Source organism: Camelina sativa, chromosome 3 (genome assembly GCF_000633955.1).
Source record: "Camelina sativa cultivar DH55 chromosome 3, Cs, whole genome shotgun sequence".
Taxonomy (NCBI): Eukaryota; Viridiplantae; Streptophyta; class Magnoliopsida; order Brassicales; family Brassicaceae; genus Camelina; species Camelina sativa.
Window position 1 is genome coordinate 25,747,511 of NC_025687.1, and position 17,011 is coordinate 25,764,521.

Below are 17,011 nucleotides of genomic sequence, written 5' to 3' on the forward strand. Positions count from 1 at the left end.
AGACGTTCGCTTGTTAGTCTTGAACGTTAGACTGGTCACCACTTCAGCTTCAACTCCGAAGATTTTATCATAGTAACCTTCCACCGAAGTGATGTACTCACTTGGATAATCAAGCTCAAACTACAAAAACAACAAAAAGAGGGCAGTTAAGTCAAGAAATCAATAATTGGGAGAAACTAGAAAGCGATTAGAGAGAAGAAAAAAACCGTTTCAGTTCCAAGTAATGTTTTCTTCCCGTGACCATCACCGATGATTGCTTGAGAGCCTTTGTTATACTCAAACGTGACAAAAGCTACACCATTGTTTCCTTGACCAACAAGTATCTTTTTAACACCATCGAAAACACCATCATCCCAGGAAGCTCCTCCATTACCACCTCTTGCTTGTAGCTTCTTAGCAGTAGTAGAAGGAGTCAATGGAGTAGTCGAAGTTGTTGTTGGAACGAAATAACCGCCAAGAGCATAGAGAACATCACTAGCTTTGCCATGGAAACCAGCAAGTTTCCCTCCCTCACCGTCTTTAATTTCGAATATCTTCTCAGTCACCATTCCAAAAGGCTGTGAGGTTTTGCCCTTAAAGGTTTTGAAGACAAGAGAAGTGACGATTTCACTCTTAAAACCAAAGACGTTGTCGACAGAAACTTCAACTGATGTGATGTAATCATCAGGATCAACCTCAAACTCCTCTGTTCCTAACAATGTCATTTTTCCATGCTCTCGTGTCTCTCTTTTCCCGTCTTTTTCGTATTCGAATTTGACATAAGCTACACCGGAATCGCCTTGACCAACATAAACCTTTCTTATATGATCAAAAGAACCATCGTCGAATGTTGCTCCACCATTTCCTCCTTGTGCTTCCACTTTGTTGGGAGGAGCCAATGCCGAATGGTTAAGTACAAAGTAAGTTCCGGGAGAATTGAGATTCGAGTCAGCGAATCTAGTAAATCTAGTGATCTTCTTATCTTTAACACGAAGAGAGAATGGTGTACCATCATACTCAGAAAGTTTATAACCAAAGAACTCAGAAGTGTTCTTTTCGGTTTTAAACTTAATTCCTTGGAAGACATTGGAAGAATCGTACCAACTCTCGATATAAACGAGATAGTCATCAGGATAATTCCTGATGGAAACCTGAAGAAGCTTAAGAGTAAACTTAGTTCAAAATAATATGTCTACAACTTTCGAAAGTGTAACAACAACAAAAAAATGCTAACGAACCGTGGAAATGTTATTTTTATCCTTCACACCATGTAAAATTCCTTCCTTTGTCTCTCCGTCTTCGACAGTATCAAACTTGATTTGCTCAATTCCTCCGTTACCAGATGATATGTAGATCTTGGTCACACTGTTTTTAGGAACCCGAGCCGGAGCTGGAGCAGGAAGAGGTGCAAAATATGCACCAAGAGCATTAATAACATCACCAGACCGACCATAAAACCCAACAAGTTTAAAACCTGTTTCCTCGAACACAAATTCGCTACCGACCACAGTCCCAAAAGCAGGGGAGGTTCTTCCTTTTGATGTCTTAAACGTAAGGGACGTAAGGTATGCATCGATTATTCCCTCCACTGATTGAATATCGATTGTACCCTCCACTGATGTAATATGTTCATTGGGATAATCCACCACAAACTGCAACCAAATATACATTTTTTCTCAAATCAATAGCGAAGAATAATAATACTAATATCTTAGTACACACGATAATACACAAAGCTTATATATCAAGGTACCTGTGGAGCTTCTTTTCTATTCCCATGAACATGCGGTATGGTTCTTTGGCCTTTGGCATACTCAAACCTGACATAACCCACATTCTTACCATTTCGTCCGACGAGCACTTTTCTAACACCATCGAAAGAGCCATCGTCCCAAGCAAAATCTCCTTTCCCACCTTGAAGTTTAAAGTCCTTAAGAGACGAATCCACAACAGAGAAGTGAGCTCCAATGGAATCAAGAACTTCACTAGATCGTCCATGGAACCCAACAAGTTTTCTTCCATTTTTACCCTCGAGCTTAAATTCTTTCCCGGGTGAAAGACACGAAAACATCGGCGTATGACCGAGTACCGGAGACGTTCTTCCATAAGAGGTTTTGAAGACTAACGTTTTGATGAAAGCGTACCTTTCATCGTACCTTCCACCAACGGCTATGATATATTCACTCGGATAATCCACTGAAAACTGGATTTCATATCCCACAAAAAAAAAACAAAACTAATCATCAGCATCGATCTCCCAATACTTCTTACGGGTTTGACAAGAACCGATCTAAGAATAGCAAAGTCATGATGTTTTCATTACCTCTTATAATCGACCGCAGTTTTTCCCGTGTTCACGGATTTGGATTTTTCCGTCCTTTTCATATTCGATCTTGATATAAGTTACAAAGCGCGCAACATCTTTTCCAACAGTTATTTTCTTAAAACCATCGAAGACACCATCGTCGAATGCTACTCCCTTGATACCACCTACCGGTCCGACCTTTTGAGACATTGTTTCGATCTTTCAACTTGAGAGAAAACCTGAAAGATTCAAACGTTTTTAAAAAAAAAAAAAAAATCAAAAACACAGTAAGAAACAGGAAATTACTAACCAAATGGTTTCTTCGTAAAGTAAGAGTGGGAGCAGTACAGACTATGTTTTCACTTATATCAACAAAATTGTCCAAGTGACAAAAAAAAAATCATTTATATGTTCCAAAACCAAGGATGTATCAGTGATTTCTTTGCTTGGCGAATATTTTTTACTTAAAAAAAGAGAATGCAACATTGAAAAATAAATAATTAGAGTATATGTTTATATAGAAGTTCTTTGACATCTAGCCTTTACTCACTCGTTAGAGAGGAAAAACAAAGAATCTTAGCACATAAAATAATTAAGTAAAACTACGCCATTTTGTGGATCAAAAGTCAATTAAGAAAAATCCAAAAGAAAGAGAGATCCAAAAGTAAAACCAAAAAGAAGAGATAAATAGTAACCTGAGTAAAGAGAGTACGATGAAGAACGAGAGTAACTTGTCAGGTTGGTGCCTTGGTGGGTAGTAATAGGGGAAAATGTGAAAGTAGAAACCCCACCTATACAAACTCTTTATAGTTATAATTCTCGAAAACGGCTACAATCGTTTGAAATGTGAGGGATGTGCTTCCCACGTTGTCTAACTAACAAAGATAAATCCAAGAAACCATGCATTTGTTACACTAAAGAAAATAACAAAAATAATAAGCAAGGCACCTAATGGTTACTTTTAAAAGAACACTAAATCAGTCTTATCTTTATTAACAAAAATATAGTTTTCTTGGGGTGAATTTTTTTTTCTATCAATCTAGTTACGACATGTAGAATGTAGAAAAAATCGGATTTAAGTCTCTTGTATCCCTATCCCAAAAATTCTTTTCTATACATCCACTTTAATTCTAAAATACCATCTTCTTTAATGAAGGAAGAAAACTACCCCTCTAACAATTTTGAAATAAAAATCAAACATCCTAGCCCTAGTTGTACCCTAGTTGTACCCTAGTTGTACCCTAGTTATACCCCACATAGTGGGATTCGAACCCTGGGCGCGCGCGCGTGCGCATGGAGCTCTCAACCACTGAGCTCTTTGTGTTTTTCGTTGAACACTTGCTGGTTTAATTATATTTAACCTTTAGCAACTTTCATTAAGGGTAATATTGTCTTGTTACCACTGAGGAGTTTTTGAAAAATTGTTTTGATGAAAATGGGGTATGAGATTTTAGTCCGAAAAAATCTAACCCAAAAAGTCAACCCGGACTCATGTATCATCTCTCCACAAATTTACACTTTTTATAAAAAAATAATTAGCAACGACTTTTAAAATTTTCACGTCTTTTCTATTTATTATTTATATGTACAAATCCAAACAAAACACTTTAAGAAAATATTTTCTGAAAACTAAAAAGTATTAAATTTTTTAAAAAACAAACACAAAAACTAATCAAGATCTTAAAAGTACGTGATATATTGTTATGGGCTTGACCTAATCTATTTTTGTGTGTGTCAGTTATAAGCAAAAGATGTAAATAGAAACTACAACACATCAAAGCAGAACATCACATGATCGCTACCATAAAGCAGTGACACTAAGACACACACACAAATTCATAAGCATGGCCCATGGACCTGAGTCACCTGACCTTATTTTACAAAATCATCAAAGAAAATGAAGGAACTAAAGCGTAATCCTATAATTGGTGAAAATGGGCTCGACATGGACTCCGATCTGATGAACCACATCACTAGCTTTCCCATGGAACCCAACGATCTTGTGACCTTCCTCCTTAAGCTCGAAATGTTCCCCAGCAGTCAATCCAAACGGCTGAGACGTTCTCTTGTTAGTCTTGAACGTCAGACTGGTTACCACTTCAGCTTCAACTCCGAAGATTTTATCATAGTAACCTTCCACCGAAGTGAGGTACTCACTTGGATAGTCAACCTCAAACTACATAAAAAAAAACAAGAAGAGGAAAATTAGGTCAAGAAATCAATTATTGGGAGAAACTAGAAAGAGAATAGAGAGAAGAATTAAAGAACCGTCTCAGTTCCAAGTAATGTTTTCTTCCCATGACCATCACCGATTATTGCTTGAGTGCCTTTGTTATACTCAAACGTGACAAAAGCTACACCATCGTTTCCTTGACCTACAAGTATCTTTCTAACACCATCGAAAACACCATCATCCCAGGAAGCACCTCCATTACCACCTTTTGCTTGTAGCTTCTTAATAGTAGAAGGAGTCAAGGCCGAATGGTTAAGTACAAAGTAAGTTCCAGGAAAATTGAGATTCGTATTAGCGAATCTAGCAAAGCCAATGATCTTCTTATCCTTGACATGAAGAGAGAACGGTGTACCATCATCCTCAGAAAGTTTATAACCAAAGAACTCAGAAGTGTTCTTGTCGGTTTTGAACTTAATTCCTTGGAAGACATTGGAAGAATCGTACCAACTCTCGACATAAACGAGATAGTCATCAGGATAATTGCTTACGGCAATCTGAAGGTTTCAGAGAAAAGTTAGATCAAAATGTAAGTAATACATATACGTCTAAAACTTTCTCGAGTGTAACAAAAAAAAATGCTAACGTACCGTGGAAATGATATTTGTAGCCTTCACACCATGCAAAATTCCTTCCTTTGTCTCTCCGTTTTCGACAGTATCAAACTTGATTTGCTCAATTCCCCCGTTACCAGATGAAATGTTGATCTTGGTCACACTCTTTTTGGGAACCTGAGATGGAGCTCCAGCGGGAAGAGGGGCAAAATATGCACCGAGAGAATCCCAACCACATTACCAGAACGACCATAAATCCCAACAAGTTTAAAACCTGTTTCTTGAAACACAAATTTACTACCAACCACAGTCCCAAAAGCAGGGGATGTTCTTCCTTTTGACGTCTTCCTTTTGAGGACCACGACACAAATTTTTTTTTCTCTCTGCTGACGTGGCAAGGGAGATTCAAAAGGCGATTTAGGGTTTTTTCGTGACGGCCACGGATGCCGTCGTCCGGGTCTTCTATGGAGGACACTGGGGTTGCTCTCGGATCGGAAAGTGGGTCTGATGTTCGTGTAGAGGTGGGGCTTGATGATAATGTGAGGGGGCCAAGCGAGGTTCCGCTTCCGCAAGCGGGATCTAAGCAGGTCACTGGGTCAGAAGGGTTGGTGAAGAAGGGTGACGCTCCGGATAAGAAGTCGTTTCTTACGGTGGCTAAAAAACATGTGTTTACGAAACAGAAGTTCGTGGTAGAGAAGGTAGATGGGCAGGAGAGGGTTATTGTGCCTAAGGAGGTTTTAACGGGGTCGAAGCCTCTATGGGAAGATCTCTTAATTGGGAAATTTCTCAATGAGAAAGCTCCTTGATGTTCATATATTTTACCCTGTTTTCCCTTAATATATTCACATCTTTTGCTATCCATTTTGACAATTATTGCATAGCTTTAGGACTGTTCTTGCATTAGAGTTTAGTTGCATTGCATTTGCATCTTTTCATGCATAAACAGGTGATTTTGGAGCTTAAGGAGCATTGAAGCAATGCTGAGGAGAAGTGAAGCAATCATAAAGAGAAAGCAAGAGAGCTAAGGCTGAAGAACCAAGGTCCGGAATCCAACTCGACTGCCCACTCGACCAGACACTCGACCGTGTGCTGAGAGGGACTCGACCGAGTGGGAGGAGCACAAGAGGAGCCAACTCGACCGGTCACTCGACCGAGCACCAGGTCGAGTTGGTCGAGCCGCCTGGCTATTTTGTCTTTTAGCGTTTTTAGGGTTTCCACTACTTTTTCTATATAAGAGCTTGTACATGCAGCCACCAAAATAGTCCAGCTTTTTAGAGAGTCAAAAACCTAGTTTTTACCTTTTTTGGGATTATTCCTTTTGCACTTTTATTTTCTTAGATCTTGTACTTCTTTTAAAGGAGAAAAAGACTAAATTCTTCAATATTGTTGGTTTCATAACTTTCTTAATATTGAGAATTTGAGTTTGGTTCTTTCTTCAATATTGTAGATCTTTGATTTATCTTTCTAATGATGCAAGTTTCAGTATTTTCTGGGTTTATGATTTTGATGTTCATCATGTATGCTTGTGAGTAGTTGCTTAGGATCTTGAGGATGGGTTAGGCTGGGTTGTGTTTGAGGTTTGTTTGATTTGGTCAAGCTTGATTGTTGTAGATCTCTTCTAGGCTAGATGTTCTTAATGCTGATCCTATATCTGAGAGGGTAGGATCTGATTTCAAGCCTCTTAGCATCACACCAATGTCTAAGGAGCATAGATAAGGCTAGATCTAGAGATTATCATTAGGCTTGCTAAGAGATTAGAAGTCTTGTTTGATTTTTGACATATTGCTTAATGCCTGCTTGTGTAGATTCTTTACTTTGTGAGAACAAGTCTAGAGATGCATGAGTTTGATTGTTTCTTGCCATGAGAGTGGATTAAACATGTCTTAGAAATATATGTCTAGAGATTAGCTCAAGTTGTTTGAGATTTGTTGACCAAGTTAGATGACCTCAATCATAGTCCAGCCCATGAATCCCTCCTCAAGACCTTCCTTGTTTATTGATTTCTTAGCTTAAATCCTGTTGTTTGATTCGTTTTGGTATTGCTCTGTTTTTCTTGTGTTGCTCTGTTTTGCGTATTTGTCCAGCTCGACCCTGCACTCGATCAGCACTCGATCGAGTGCTTGCTCGAGTTCCAACCCAGAACTTGTGTTTATGATTTGTGTTTGTCCTGTTTCACCCTAGTTGCATTTCTGTTGCATTCATTTAGTATCCTGTTCATTACTTACCTTGCATTAGTTCAATACTTGCATTCCCATAGTTCAATACTTGGAGTTCTTAGCAAGTGGTGTGGGGAAGCCAGTTCGTTTCCACCCAAAAACTGAAGCATGTGACTGTTTTGATGAAGCTCGAATCCTTGTTGAAGCTGATCTCACTAAGGATTTACCACGTGAATTTGTCATTCGAGGTGAAGAAGATGGAGAGTTGGATGCGGTAATACGCTATTCGTACCCTTGGCTTCCACCAAGATGCACTGGATGTAACAAATGGGGACATTTACGAGACTCTTGTCTTACGGCGAGTAGTTTGTCGGCTCTGGTGGAGAAAGACATATCGGACACCCTGGAGAAGGAGGACAGGGTTTTAGAGGTAGCACAAACTGTTGTAGCAGGGGAATGTACACCTAGGGAAACTAATGTTTCGGCTGTTGTGGGTTTGGTAGCGACTTCACCGGGGAATGCGGATGGTTGGAGCACCCCTCAGAAGAAGAGTCGTAGCCCTAGTAAGGGAACCAACTCTTCTCCGGCTAAGGCTTCGACACTATCGAATTCCTACTCTGTTTTGAGTGGAAATGAGGACATGGACGATGGGGACGTGGTGATCTCAGACGAGGTTGTGACGCCTCCAGTAGAGATTACAAAGGAGTTTGCTCCTCAAGGATGTTCAGTGGTGGAGACTTCAATCTCACTGGCTGATACATCGACGAAAGAACCCCCTATGCGACCATATCTCCCCCGAGATTCTAAAACAGCTCATAAAACGGTCACTGTTTCTTCTACTCGTGGAGCGGGTATGAAGAACTCAAAACATCATTAATTATGTCTGGTTTCTTTTGGAATGTCCGTGGCTTAAACAGATCAAAAAAACATTCCATTATAAAGAAATGGGTGGAGGGAAATAAGATGAAGATTGGTGTTTGATAGAAACACGAGTACGAGAGAGGAAGGTCTCATTGGTGGCATCGAAAGTTTTTAATGAATGGTCGGTTTTAACAAATTACGAGCACAATCGTCAGGGTCGAATTTGGCTAGTGTGGGGACCTGATGTCCTTCTCACTCCGTTTTACAAAAGTGCACAGATGATAACTTGTTCAATCAAATTGCCTGATCAGGATGAGGATTTTTTTTGTTCTTTTATCTATGGTTATAACACGGCAACAGAGAGGAGGGAGCTGTGGTCGGAGCTTCGTGATCATGCAGATAGCCCGCTTATTGGTAACAGGCCGTGGATGATAATGGGGGATTTTAATGAAACTTTGGATTTGTCGGAGCATTCTCATCTTGATGGTCAGCCTGTGGTCACGGCTGGTATGAGGGACTTTCAAAGTATTGTGAACTATTGCTCTTTCTCCGATTTAGCAGCTCATGGCCCTTTGTTTACTTGGAGTAACAAGAGGGAGACCGATCTCATCTCCAAGAAATTGGACAGAGTAATGGTGAATGCTCGTTGGTTGCACTCTTTTCCGACATCCTATAGTGCTTTCGAGGCAGGGGGTTGCTCAGATCATATGAGGTGTCGGCTAGAACTAACGGCGGGTGGGGGAAATACACGTCCTCCTCGAAAACCTTTTAAGTTTGTAAATGCTATCAAGAGTCTCTCTGACTTCAAACCGTTTGTCCGTGAAGCTTGGCAAACAACTGAACCTTTGCACATGTCCACATCCACGCTACATAGGTTTTCTAAGAAGTTGAAAGCATTGAAACCCATACTGCGGCAATTAGCTAGGAATAGAATGGGTGACTTGATTAAGAAATCAAAGGAGGCTTATGAGGATTTATGTAAGAAGCAGGAGCTGACACTTTTGTGCCCTTCGCCTCAAGCGATGTATGCGGAGAACAAAGCCTATGAGCGGTGGGAGCGTGTGGCTAGTTTGGAGGAGAAATACCTTAAGCAGAGATCGAAGCTGCACTGGTTACAGGTTGAGGATAAGAACAACAAAACATTACACAGGGCTGTGCTTAAACGTGCGGCGAAGAACTCTATCAGGGAGATTCAGAGACCCGACGGCTCTATCTGTAAGGATCCGGAAGACATTAAATTAGAAGCAGAGAGGTTTTTTAGGGAGTTCCTGCAGTTGGTGCCGGATGATTATGAGGAGGTTTCAATCGATGTCTTACAAGGTTTGATGTTGTATCGCTGCTCTGAACAGGAAAAAACTCTTTTGACTCGACCTGTATCAGCAGAAGAGATTCAGAAGGTTTTATTTGCAATGCCAAATGATAAATCACCTGGTCCGGACGGGTATACTTCAGAGTTTTATAAAGCAGCTTGGGACTATGTGGGTCATGAGTTTGTTTTGGCGGTTCAGTCGTTTTTTGTCAAAGGTTTCCTGCCCAAGGGAGTCAATTAAACAATTTTAGCATTGATTCCAAAGAAGTCTAAGGCTAGAGAGATGAAGGATTACAGGCCAATATCCTGCTGCAATGTTTTGTACAAGGTTATTTCGAAAATAATAACAAACCGGTTGAAATCAGTGTTGCTAAAGTTCATAGTCGGGAATCAGTCTGCTTTTGTCAAGAACAGACTCCTAATTGAGAATGTTTTACTTGCTACGAAATTGGTCAAGGATTATCACAAGGATACAATATCTAATTGATTTGCTATTAAGATTGATATCTCAAAAGCCTTCGACTCTGTTCAATGGGGATTTTTGCAAAACACACTGATGGCGATGGAGTTTCCTCCTGTTTTTGTCAAATGGATCATGCTCTGTATAACCACTCCTTCCTTCTCTGTCCAAGTAAACGGAGAACTCGCGGGTTTTTTCAATAGTAAACGTGGATTACGGCAGGGATGCTCTCTCTCTCCCTACTTGTTTGTTGTTGTTATGGACGTTTTATCAAAAATGTTGGATCAAGCGGCAGTCTCACAACAGTTTGCCTATCACCCACGCTGCAAGATCATTGGCTTAACCCATCTCAGTTTTGCTGATGATCTGCTCGTGTTCTCTGATGGTAGTGTTCGCTCCATAGAGGGAATAGTCCAGGTTTTTGAGAAGTTTGCAAAGAGATCTTGTCTGCGTATAAGTATGGAAAAAACAACAGTTTACCTTGCGGGAGTCTCCCCCGAGATTCAACAAGTAATAATGGATCGATTCTCTTTTGCAGTCGGTACACTGCCGGTTCGATACTTAGATTTCCCTCTAGTCACTAAGCGTCTCTCTGCAGCGGATTACTTTCCCCTTATTGAGCATATCAAACAAAGAATTGGATCCTGGTCAGCATGTTTCCTCTCGTATGCCGGTCGATTCAACTTAATCAGTTCTGTTCTTTGGAGTATTTGTAACTTCTGGTTAGCTGCTTACCGCCTACCCCGAGAGTGCATTCGAACTGTGGAGAAGATTTGTTCAGCGTATCTTTGGTCTGGACCAAAGCTTAACACAAACAAAGGTAAGGTCTCTTGGGAGGACGTATGTAAACCAAAGACTGAAGGGGGTTTAGGTTTTCGGTCTCTGCAAGAAGCTAATGATGTCAGCTGTTTGAAGCTAATTTGGCGTATTGTCTCTTGTGAGGATTCACTGTGGGTTATATGGGTGAAACAAACTCTTCTCAAGAATTCATCTCTCTGGTCAGTTGAGGCAACGCAGCTGGGCTCGTGGATGTGGAAAAAAATCTTGAAGTTTCGGGATGTTGCGCAACCTCTCACTAGGACTAAGGTCAATGATGGCCGGAGGACTTCATTTGGTTTGATAACTGGTCTAGTCTGGGTCGTCTTATGCCTCTAGTTGGTACGAGGGGAATCATTGATATGGGTATCGGTCAACATGCCACCGTTGCTGAGGCTTGGGACCGTCGTCGGAGACGTCATCACACAGCCCAACTCAACTCCATAGAGGACGTGTTGCATACGCAATGGCTTAACCGCAACTCAGAGATGGATAAAGTTTTATGGAAAGGGAAGAATGATGAGTACAAAGCTTTTTTTTCTGCCCGAGATACCTGGAATAACCTCCGTCACGCCTCTGCTGTAGTCGACTGGAGTAGAGGGGTATGGTTCACACATGCCACTCCGAAATTTTCATTCTGTGTTTGGCTAGCAGTGCAAAATAGACTGTCCACAGGCGATCAAATGATGCAATGGAACATTGGAGCGGCTCCCACTTGTGTTCTCTGTCACAACGCTCTTGAAACGAGAGACCATCTCTTTTTCTCTTGCGAATTTGCTACTGGGCTTTGGCACAACTTAGCCACTCGTATTTATTCCACTCGGTACTCCACGGATTGGCACACTGTTGTTCAGGCTGCTTCTTCGACTTGGCCCCATCGAACTACCAGGTTTCTTGCCCGCTACGTTTTGCAGATCTGCGTATATTCCCTTTGTTGGGAACAGAATGACCGTCGCCATGAAGCTCCTCCCACCCCACAAGCTCAACTTATTCAACGGATTGATAGACAAATTCGTAACCAGCTGCTTGCGATCCAGCTTACAGGTGATGCCCGGTATGAAGACGGACTGGGCTTTTGGCTAGCATCACGTTTTTAATTCCTCTGTTTTTTCTACCAAATCAGATGTTTCTGTTTTTAACAAACAAGGTTTAATTTCTGTTGAACACTGATGTAAAAATGTATTTTCTTTTTTGAATCTAATTTAACATATTTTCAAAAAAAAAAAAAAATGTTCATTAGGATAATCCACCGCAAACTGCCACAAAATATAAAAACTTCTCCAATCAAAAGCGAAAATAATAATACTAATATCTTAGAACACAAAGCTATTATATAAAGATACCTTTTGTGGGGCTTCTTGTCTATGCCCATGCGCATGCGGTATGGTTCTTTGGCCTTTGGCATACTCAAACCTGACATAACCCACATTCTTACCATTTCGTCCAACAAGCACTTTTCTAACACCATCGAAAGCGCCATCGTCCCAAGCAAACCCTCCATTCCCACCTTTAAGTTTAAAGTGCTTAAGAGACGAATCCACAACAGAGAAGTGAGGTCCAATGGCATCAAGAGCTTCACCAGCACGTCTATGAAAACCAATGAGTTTTCCTCCATTTTTACCCTTCAGCATGAATTCTTTCCCAACTGGATTTCCTAATAACGTCATATGACCTAGTATGGGAGATGTTCTTCCGTAAGAGGTTTTGAAGAGTAACGATTTGATCAATGCTGCTCCATAACCGAAAATATCATCGTAGCCTCCACCAACGGCTATGATATATTCACTCGGATAATCCACTGAAAACTAGATTTTATTTTTCATCAAAAACAAATTGATTATTAGCTTTTACATGATTGATAAGAACCGGACTTTTGAATAAGAAAGCTATGATATATCATTACCTCTTGTAATCGACTGCGATTTGTTCCGTGTTCACAGATTTTGAATTTTCCGTCCCTTTCGTATTCGATCTTGATATAATTTACATTGCGAATATCTTTTCCAACAATTATTTTCTTAACACCATCGAAAATCCCATCGTCGAATGCTTCTCCGTTGTTACCACCCATCGGTCCCACCTTTTCAGACATTGTTTCTATCTGCTTCCTAATGAAACAACAAAAACTATGTTTTTCACTTATATCAAAAAATCACTTTTATGTTCCGAAACGAAGGATGTATCACACTATGCTATCTTTGCTTTGCCAATTTTCCTTTTGTTTATAAGTTCTTTGAAATATTGTAATACTCAAGAGTACTCACTAGTTAGAGAGGAAAAACAAAACATTTTAAGAATAAAATAATCAAATTATGCTGTTTTGTGGATCAAGAGTCAAGAAATTTCCAAGAAGAAAGAGAAAGTAAAACCAAAAAGAAGAGAGAAATAGTAACCTGAGTAAAGAGAGTACGATGAAGGATGAGAGTAACTTTGTTAGATTGGTGGATAGTGATCTTTTTCTTATATAATGTGACAGTAGAACCAACCCCACCAGCTAGACATGACCACGGTTACGGTTTATCAACCACTGATTACGGTTAAAAATTTTGTTTAACCTTAACCATAACCGTTTATTAAACAGTTAAACGGTTACAGTTAAATACGGTTCCGGTTGAAGCGGTTACGGTTATATACGGTTACGGTATTTAATAATATGATACGGTTAAATTATTTGATGATATAATATAATTGATATTATTTATTTACAATAAATATGTTATTTTAGCGTACTCATATTTCTATATATCATATAATTCATATTAAATAAATAATTATTAGTATATTTTATTACATTTTTAAAACGGTTAACAAATTACGGTTTAACTATGCGGTTAACCAACTGTTTTGATACGGTTACAGTTAATTAACGGTTATGGTTAATATAATTTGACCACATATTCGGTTAACAGTTACGGTTTTTAACCATTTTATACTGTTACGGTTTGGTTAGGGTTTGGATACGGTCTGGTTATGGTCCGAAATACGGTTACGGTTTGATTTTGGTCATGCCTACAACCAGCTATACAAACGCTTTATGTTCTTTTGACAACGATAGTAATTTAATTCTCAAAAACGTTTACATTCTTTTTCAATGTGAGGGAAATGCTTCCTACGGTGTCTAACTAATTAATATAAGTCCAAGAAACCATGAATTTGTTACACTAAAGAAAAATAATACGCAACGCATCTAATGGTTACTTTTGAAAGAAAACTACTTCAGTACGTATTAACAGAAGTATAGTATTCTTGGGGTGATCCTTTTGTCTATCAAGCTAGTTACAAGTTACAACATGTAGATCAGCCTCAACGAAGTTGGTCTAAGAGCAAGTAAAAAAATGTTATGGTCCCTCGGAAAAAAACTATAAAATGGTCAGGCCCAATAGTTCCCCTTTGGAAGGAGCTTCACAGCCATTGTTCAAGCTGCCTCAAATCCGATAAGGCATTTCTTAGCTCTTCTGGCTAAGAAATCATCATCAATTTAAAGTCAAATAGACTGCACGGTAGCTCAATAAACTCTTCACCATCAAAAGTGCACTACAAGAAAACATGGAATCGCCGACTACAAAAACAGTCACTATTCAGTCGCAAAATACTTAGTAACGACTGATTGGCGACTGACATGCGTAGTCGGTAAACAGTGGCGTCGCTAAAATAATCAGTCGCTAAACAGTCGAAATGGAGCTACTAATTGGCGACTGATAATAATGGTCGTTTTTCCCTCGCCAAATAGTCGCTAAATTTAGCGACTGAATTGCAACGCTTTAGCGATTGATCTGGTTACTCATTTGCGACTGTTTTGGTTAATGTTTTGTGTACGTTTAGGTAACTGTTTGACGACTGTTTAATTATCATTTTTTTTAAAATGAATTATTTGATTTTATAATACCAAAACTGATTATGAAAACTACAACTAAAACACAACAAACATGAAATTAAACAAACATGAAATTAAACAAAGACATAAGTTTAATTTTACATCCAACATAAGTTCAGGAAAAAATCCAAGAGTACAAGTCCCAAATATTACAAAAGTTTTCATAAACATGAGGGAAGGAGGGATAGTGAAGGAACCTAACTTTGAACATCAGAAAGGTTTGGGTCATTGGTTTGAGACTCGAGGAAGAAAGACATACATGGGGTCACTTCCCGGTAACTAGGAGGAATTGAAAGCTGCAGCACCCTTTTCAATCCTATTTTCATCATCTTCCCCGTCACTGCTTGGTGCGTTTTCCCAAAGACGGTTGAGTTCTCTCCCACAATAACACTGGAGAAACCAAACGGATTATTATTAGCAATCAAAAGTCATAAAAACTAGATATACAAAGTTTTGTTTTGGTGTTAAGCGCTTCACGCAGAATCATTGCTAATTGCCTTGTGAAGACAAAAGCATGCTAATATGATGCAGAGATATATGTGCCGATAAGCTCAATGAAGCAGTTACCAGATATATGTGCCTTATAAAGTTTTGTTTTTGACCTTCTTCCAGCTTCTCCCACGTCAAATTTTCCGTGTTCAACACGAAAGTCCCACTGGTCAATTTCCCCGGTCCCAAATGAGCCTTTGGGTCCATATCAACCTCACCTCCAGATATAACAATATATTTCCCCAAAACTGCTATCGAAAATACGCTCCTCCCCCATGGCTTTTCACCAATTGTTTCCACTTTAGTCCACTTACCTTCAACAGAGTCATAGCAATGAACATCATCCAGTTCATCCCCGTTAAATCCATACACAACCCAAATCTTTCCGTGCACAACTGCGAGCCTTGGTCCTCCTCTCACTTTGCAAAACTCTCCAGGATTCGGAAGCTGAATCCATTTTTGATCAACAATGCTATAAGCATGAAGTGTATTGACCCGTGCTGTAGTACTCACTCCACCAAAGACATAGACATTCTTGTTATCAGTAGCCATTCCGTGGAAGCTACGGGGTGCTGGTCCTTTATCAACGTGAGTTATGAGTTTCCACTCGCTTTTAACTGTGTCGTAAGAGTAGAAACCGCTGTAATTACGGTGGCCATCACCACCACCAAAGACGTAGAGGTTAGTGCCGATGGCCACCATGCAAACGCCTAAGCAAGGGAGGTCAGGAAAGTCGTCATTAGGAGGAGCAAGTGACCATGTGTGAGTCTTTAAATCGAAGACGTATAAATGTTGATCGATGTGGAAATTTGGCGTTAACTCTCCTCCAAAAGAGTACATTTTGTCTCCAACCATTGCTATAGCGTGCGAGCATCTTGGTCCAGGTTCATTTGACTTTTGCTCCACCTAACAATGATAATGCATATAGCTAAAACACAATTTACAGTAGCATATTTATAAGAACAATACTTGGCTTCACCCCTATGGGTGAAGGAACCTCTTTATTCACCTTCTTATAAAATAATAAAATAAAATCTGTACACATTATTATAAAATTAAAAACTTAAATCGCTCTTTTATAAATCCAAACCGATATATAATTTTATACTAATTGTAAAATATAAACCCTATATATCTCATTTGTAAACCCAAACCGACATATAATTTCATTCTAATTATAAAATCTAAACCTTAACCATCTCATTTGTAAACCGAAACCGACATATAATTTCGTTCTAATTGTAAAATCTAAATCCTAACCACCTCATTTGCAAACCTAAACCGAAATATAATTTCATTTTAATTGTAAAATCTAAACCCTAACCGCTTCATTTGTAAATCCAAACCGACATATAATTTCGTTTTAATTATAAAATCTAAACTCTAATCACCTTATTTGTAAACCCAAACCGACAAATAATTTTGATTTATTTTTTAAATAAGATAATATATAGAAGATTCTGATTGGTTGAAAATGAGGAGGCGAACACAAAAGTTCACCTAAATATTTTTCTATTAATAATGTTCACATGGAAATGATCTGAGCTTTTTTTGTAGCGAACAAACTGACCAATATCAAACCACCTAATTCAACGTACAACAATCATACTAAATAACATTACTTTATTAAAATTCCATATTTTTTGAGTAAAACTATATATACTTAAAATGAATCTATACTAACATTTTCACAGCATTTTATCGAAAAACCTTGGAGTTCTAAATTATTTAGATACTAATTATTTTGTTGATATATTAGATACATATAATTCAATATCACCCACTTATAAACAACTTTTGATAGACTTTTTTAATTTCGCTTTTATTATCATTTTTATATTATTAACTATTTTTACAGCATGTTACTGTTTAAAACATGTTAGCATGTTACTGTTTAAAACATGTTATCTCTAAGGGGAAAGAGAAAGACATTTGAGCTCTATAATACATACATGTATATACTAATCAAGTTATATGA

The 17,011-nt window shown here is 38.9% G+C and overlaps 1 protein-coding gene and 2 pseudogenes across 1 annotated transcript; all 3 read right to left on the reverse strand.

Moving 5' to 3' along the window:
* Positions 152 to 2,494, reverse strand: LOC104779313 (annotated as a pseudogene).
* LOC104779314 lies at positions 4,147 to 12,762 on the reverse strand (annotated as a pseudogene).
* Positions 14,848 to 16,652, reverse strand: LOC109125095 (nitrile-specifier protein 2-like). The gene is made up of 2 exons (XM_019240970.1): positions 16,632 to 16,652; positions 14,848 to 15,939 (listed from the first exon to the last, which is right to left on the reverse strand). The coding sequence occupies exons 1-2, from the start codon at positions 16,650 to 16,652 to the stop codon at positions 15,034 to 15,036; spliced, it is 927 nt and encodes a 308-aa protein (XP_019096515.1). The 3' UTR covers positions 14,848 to 15,033.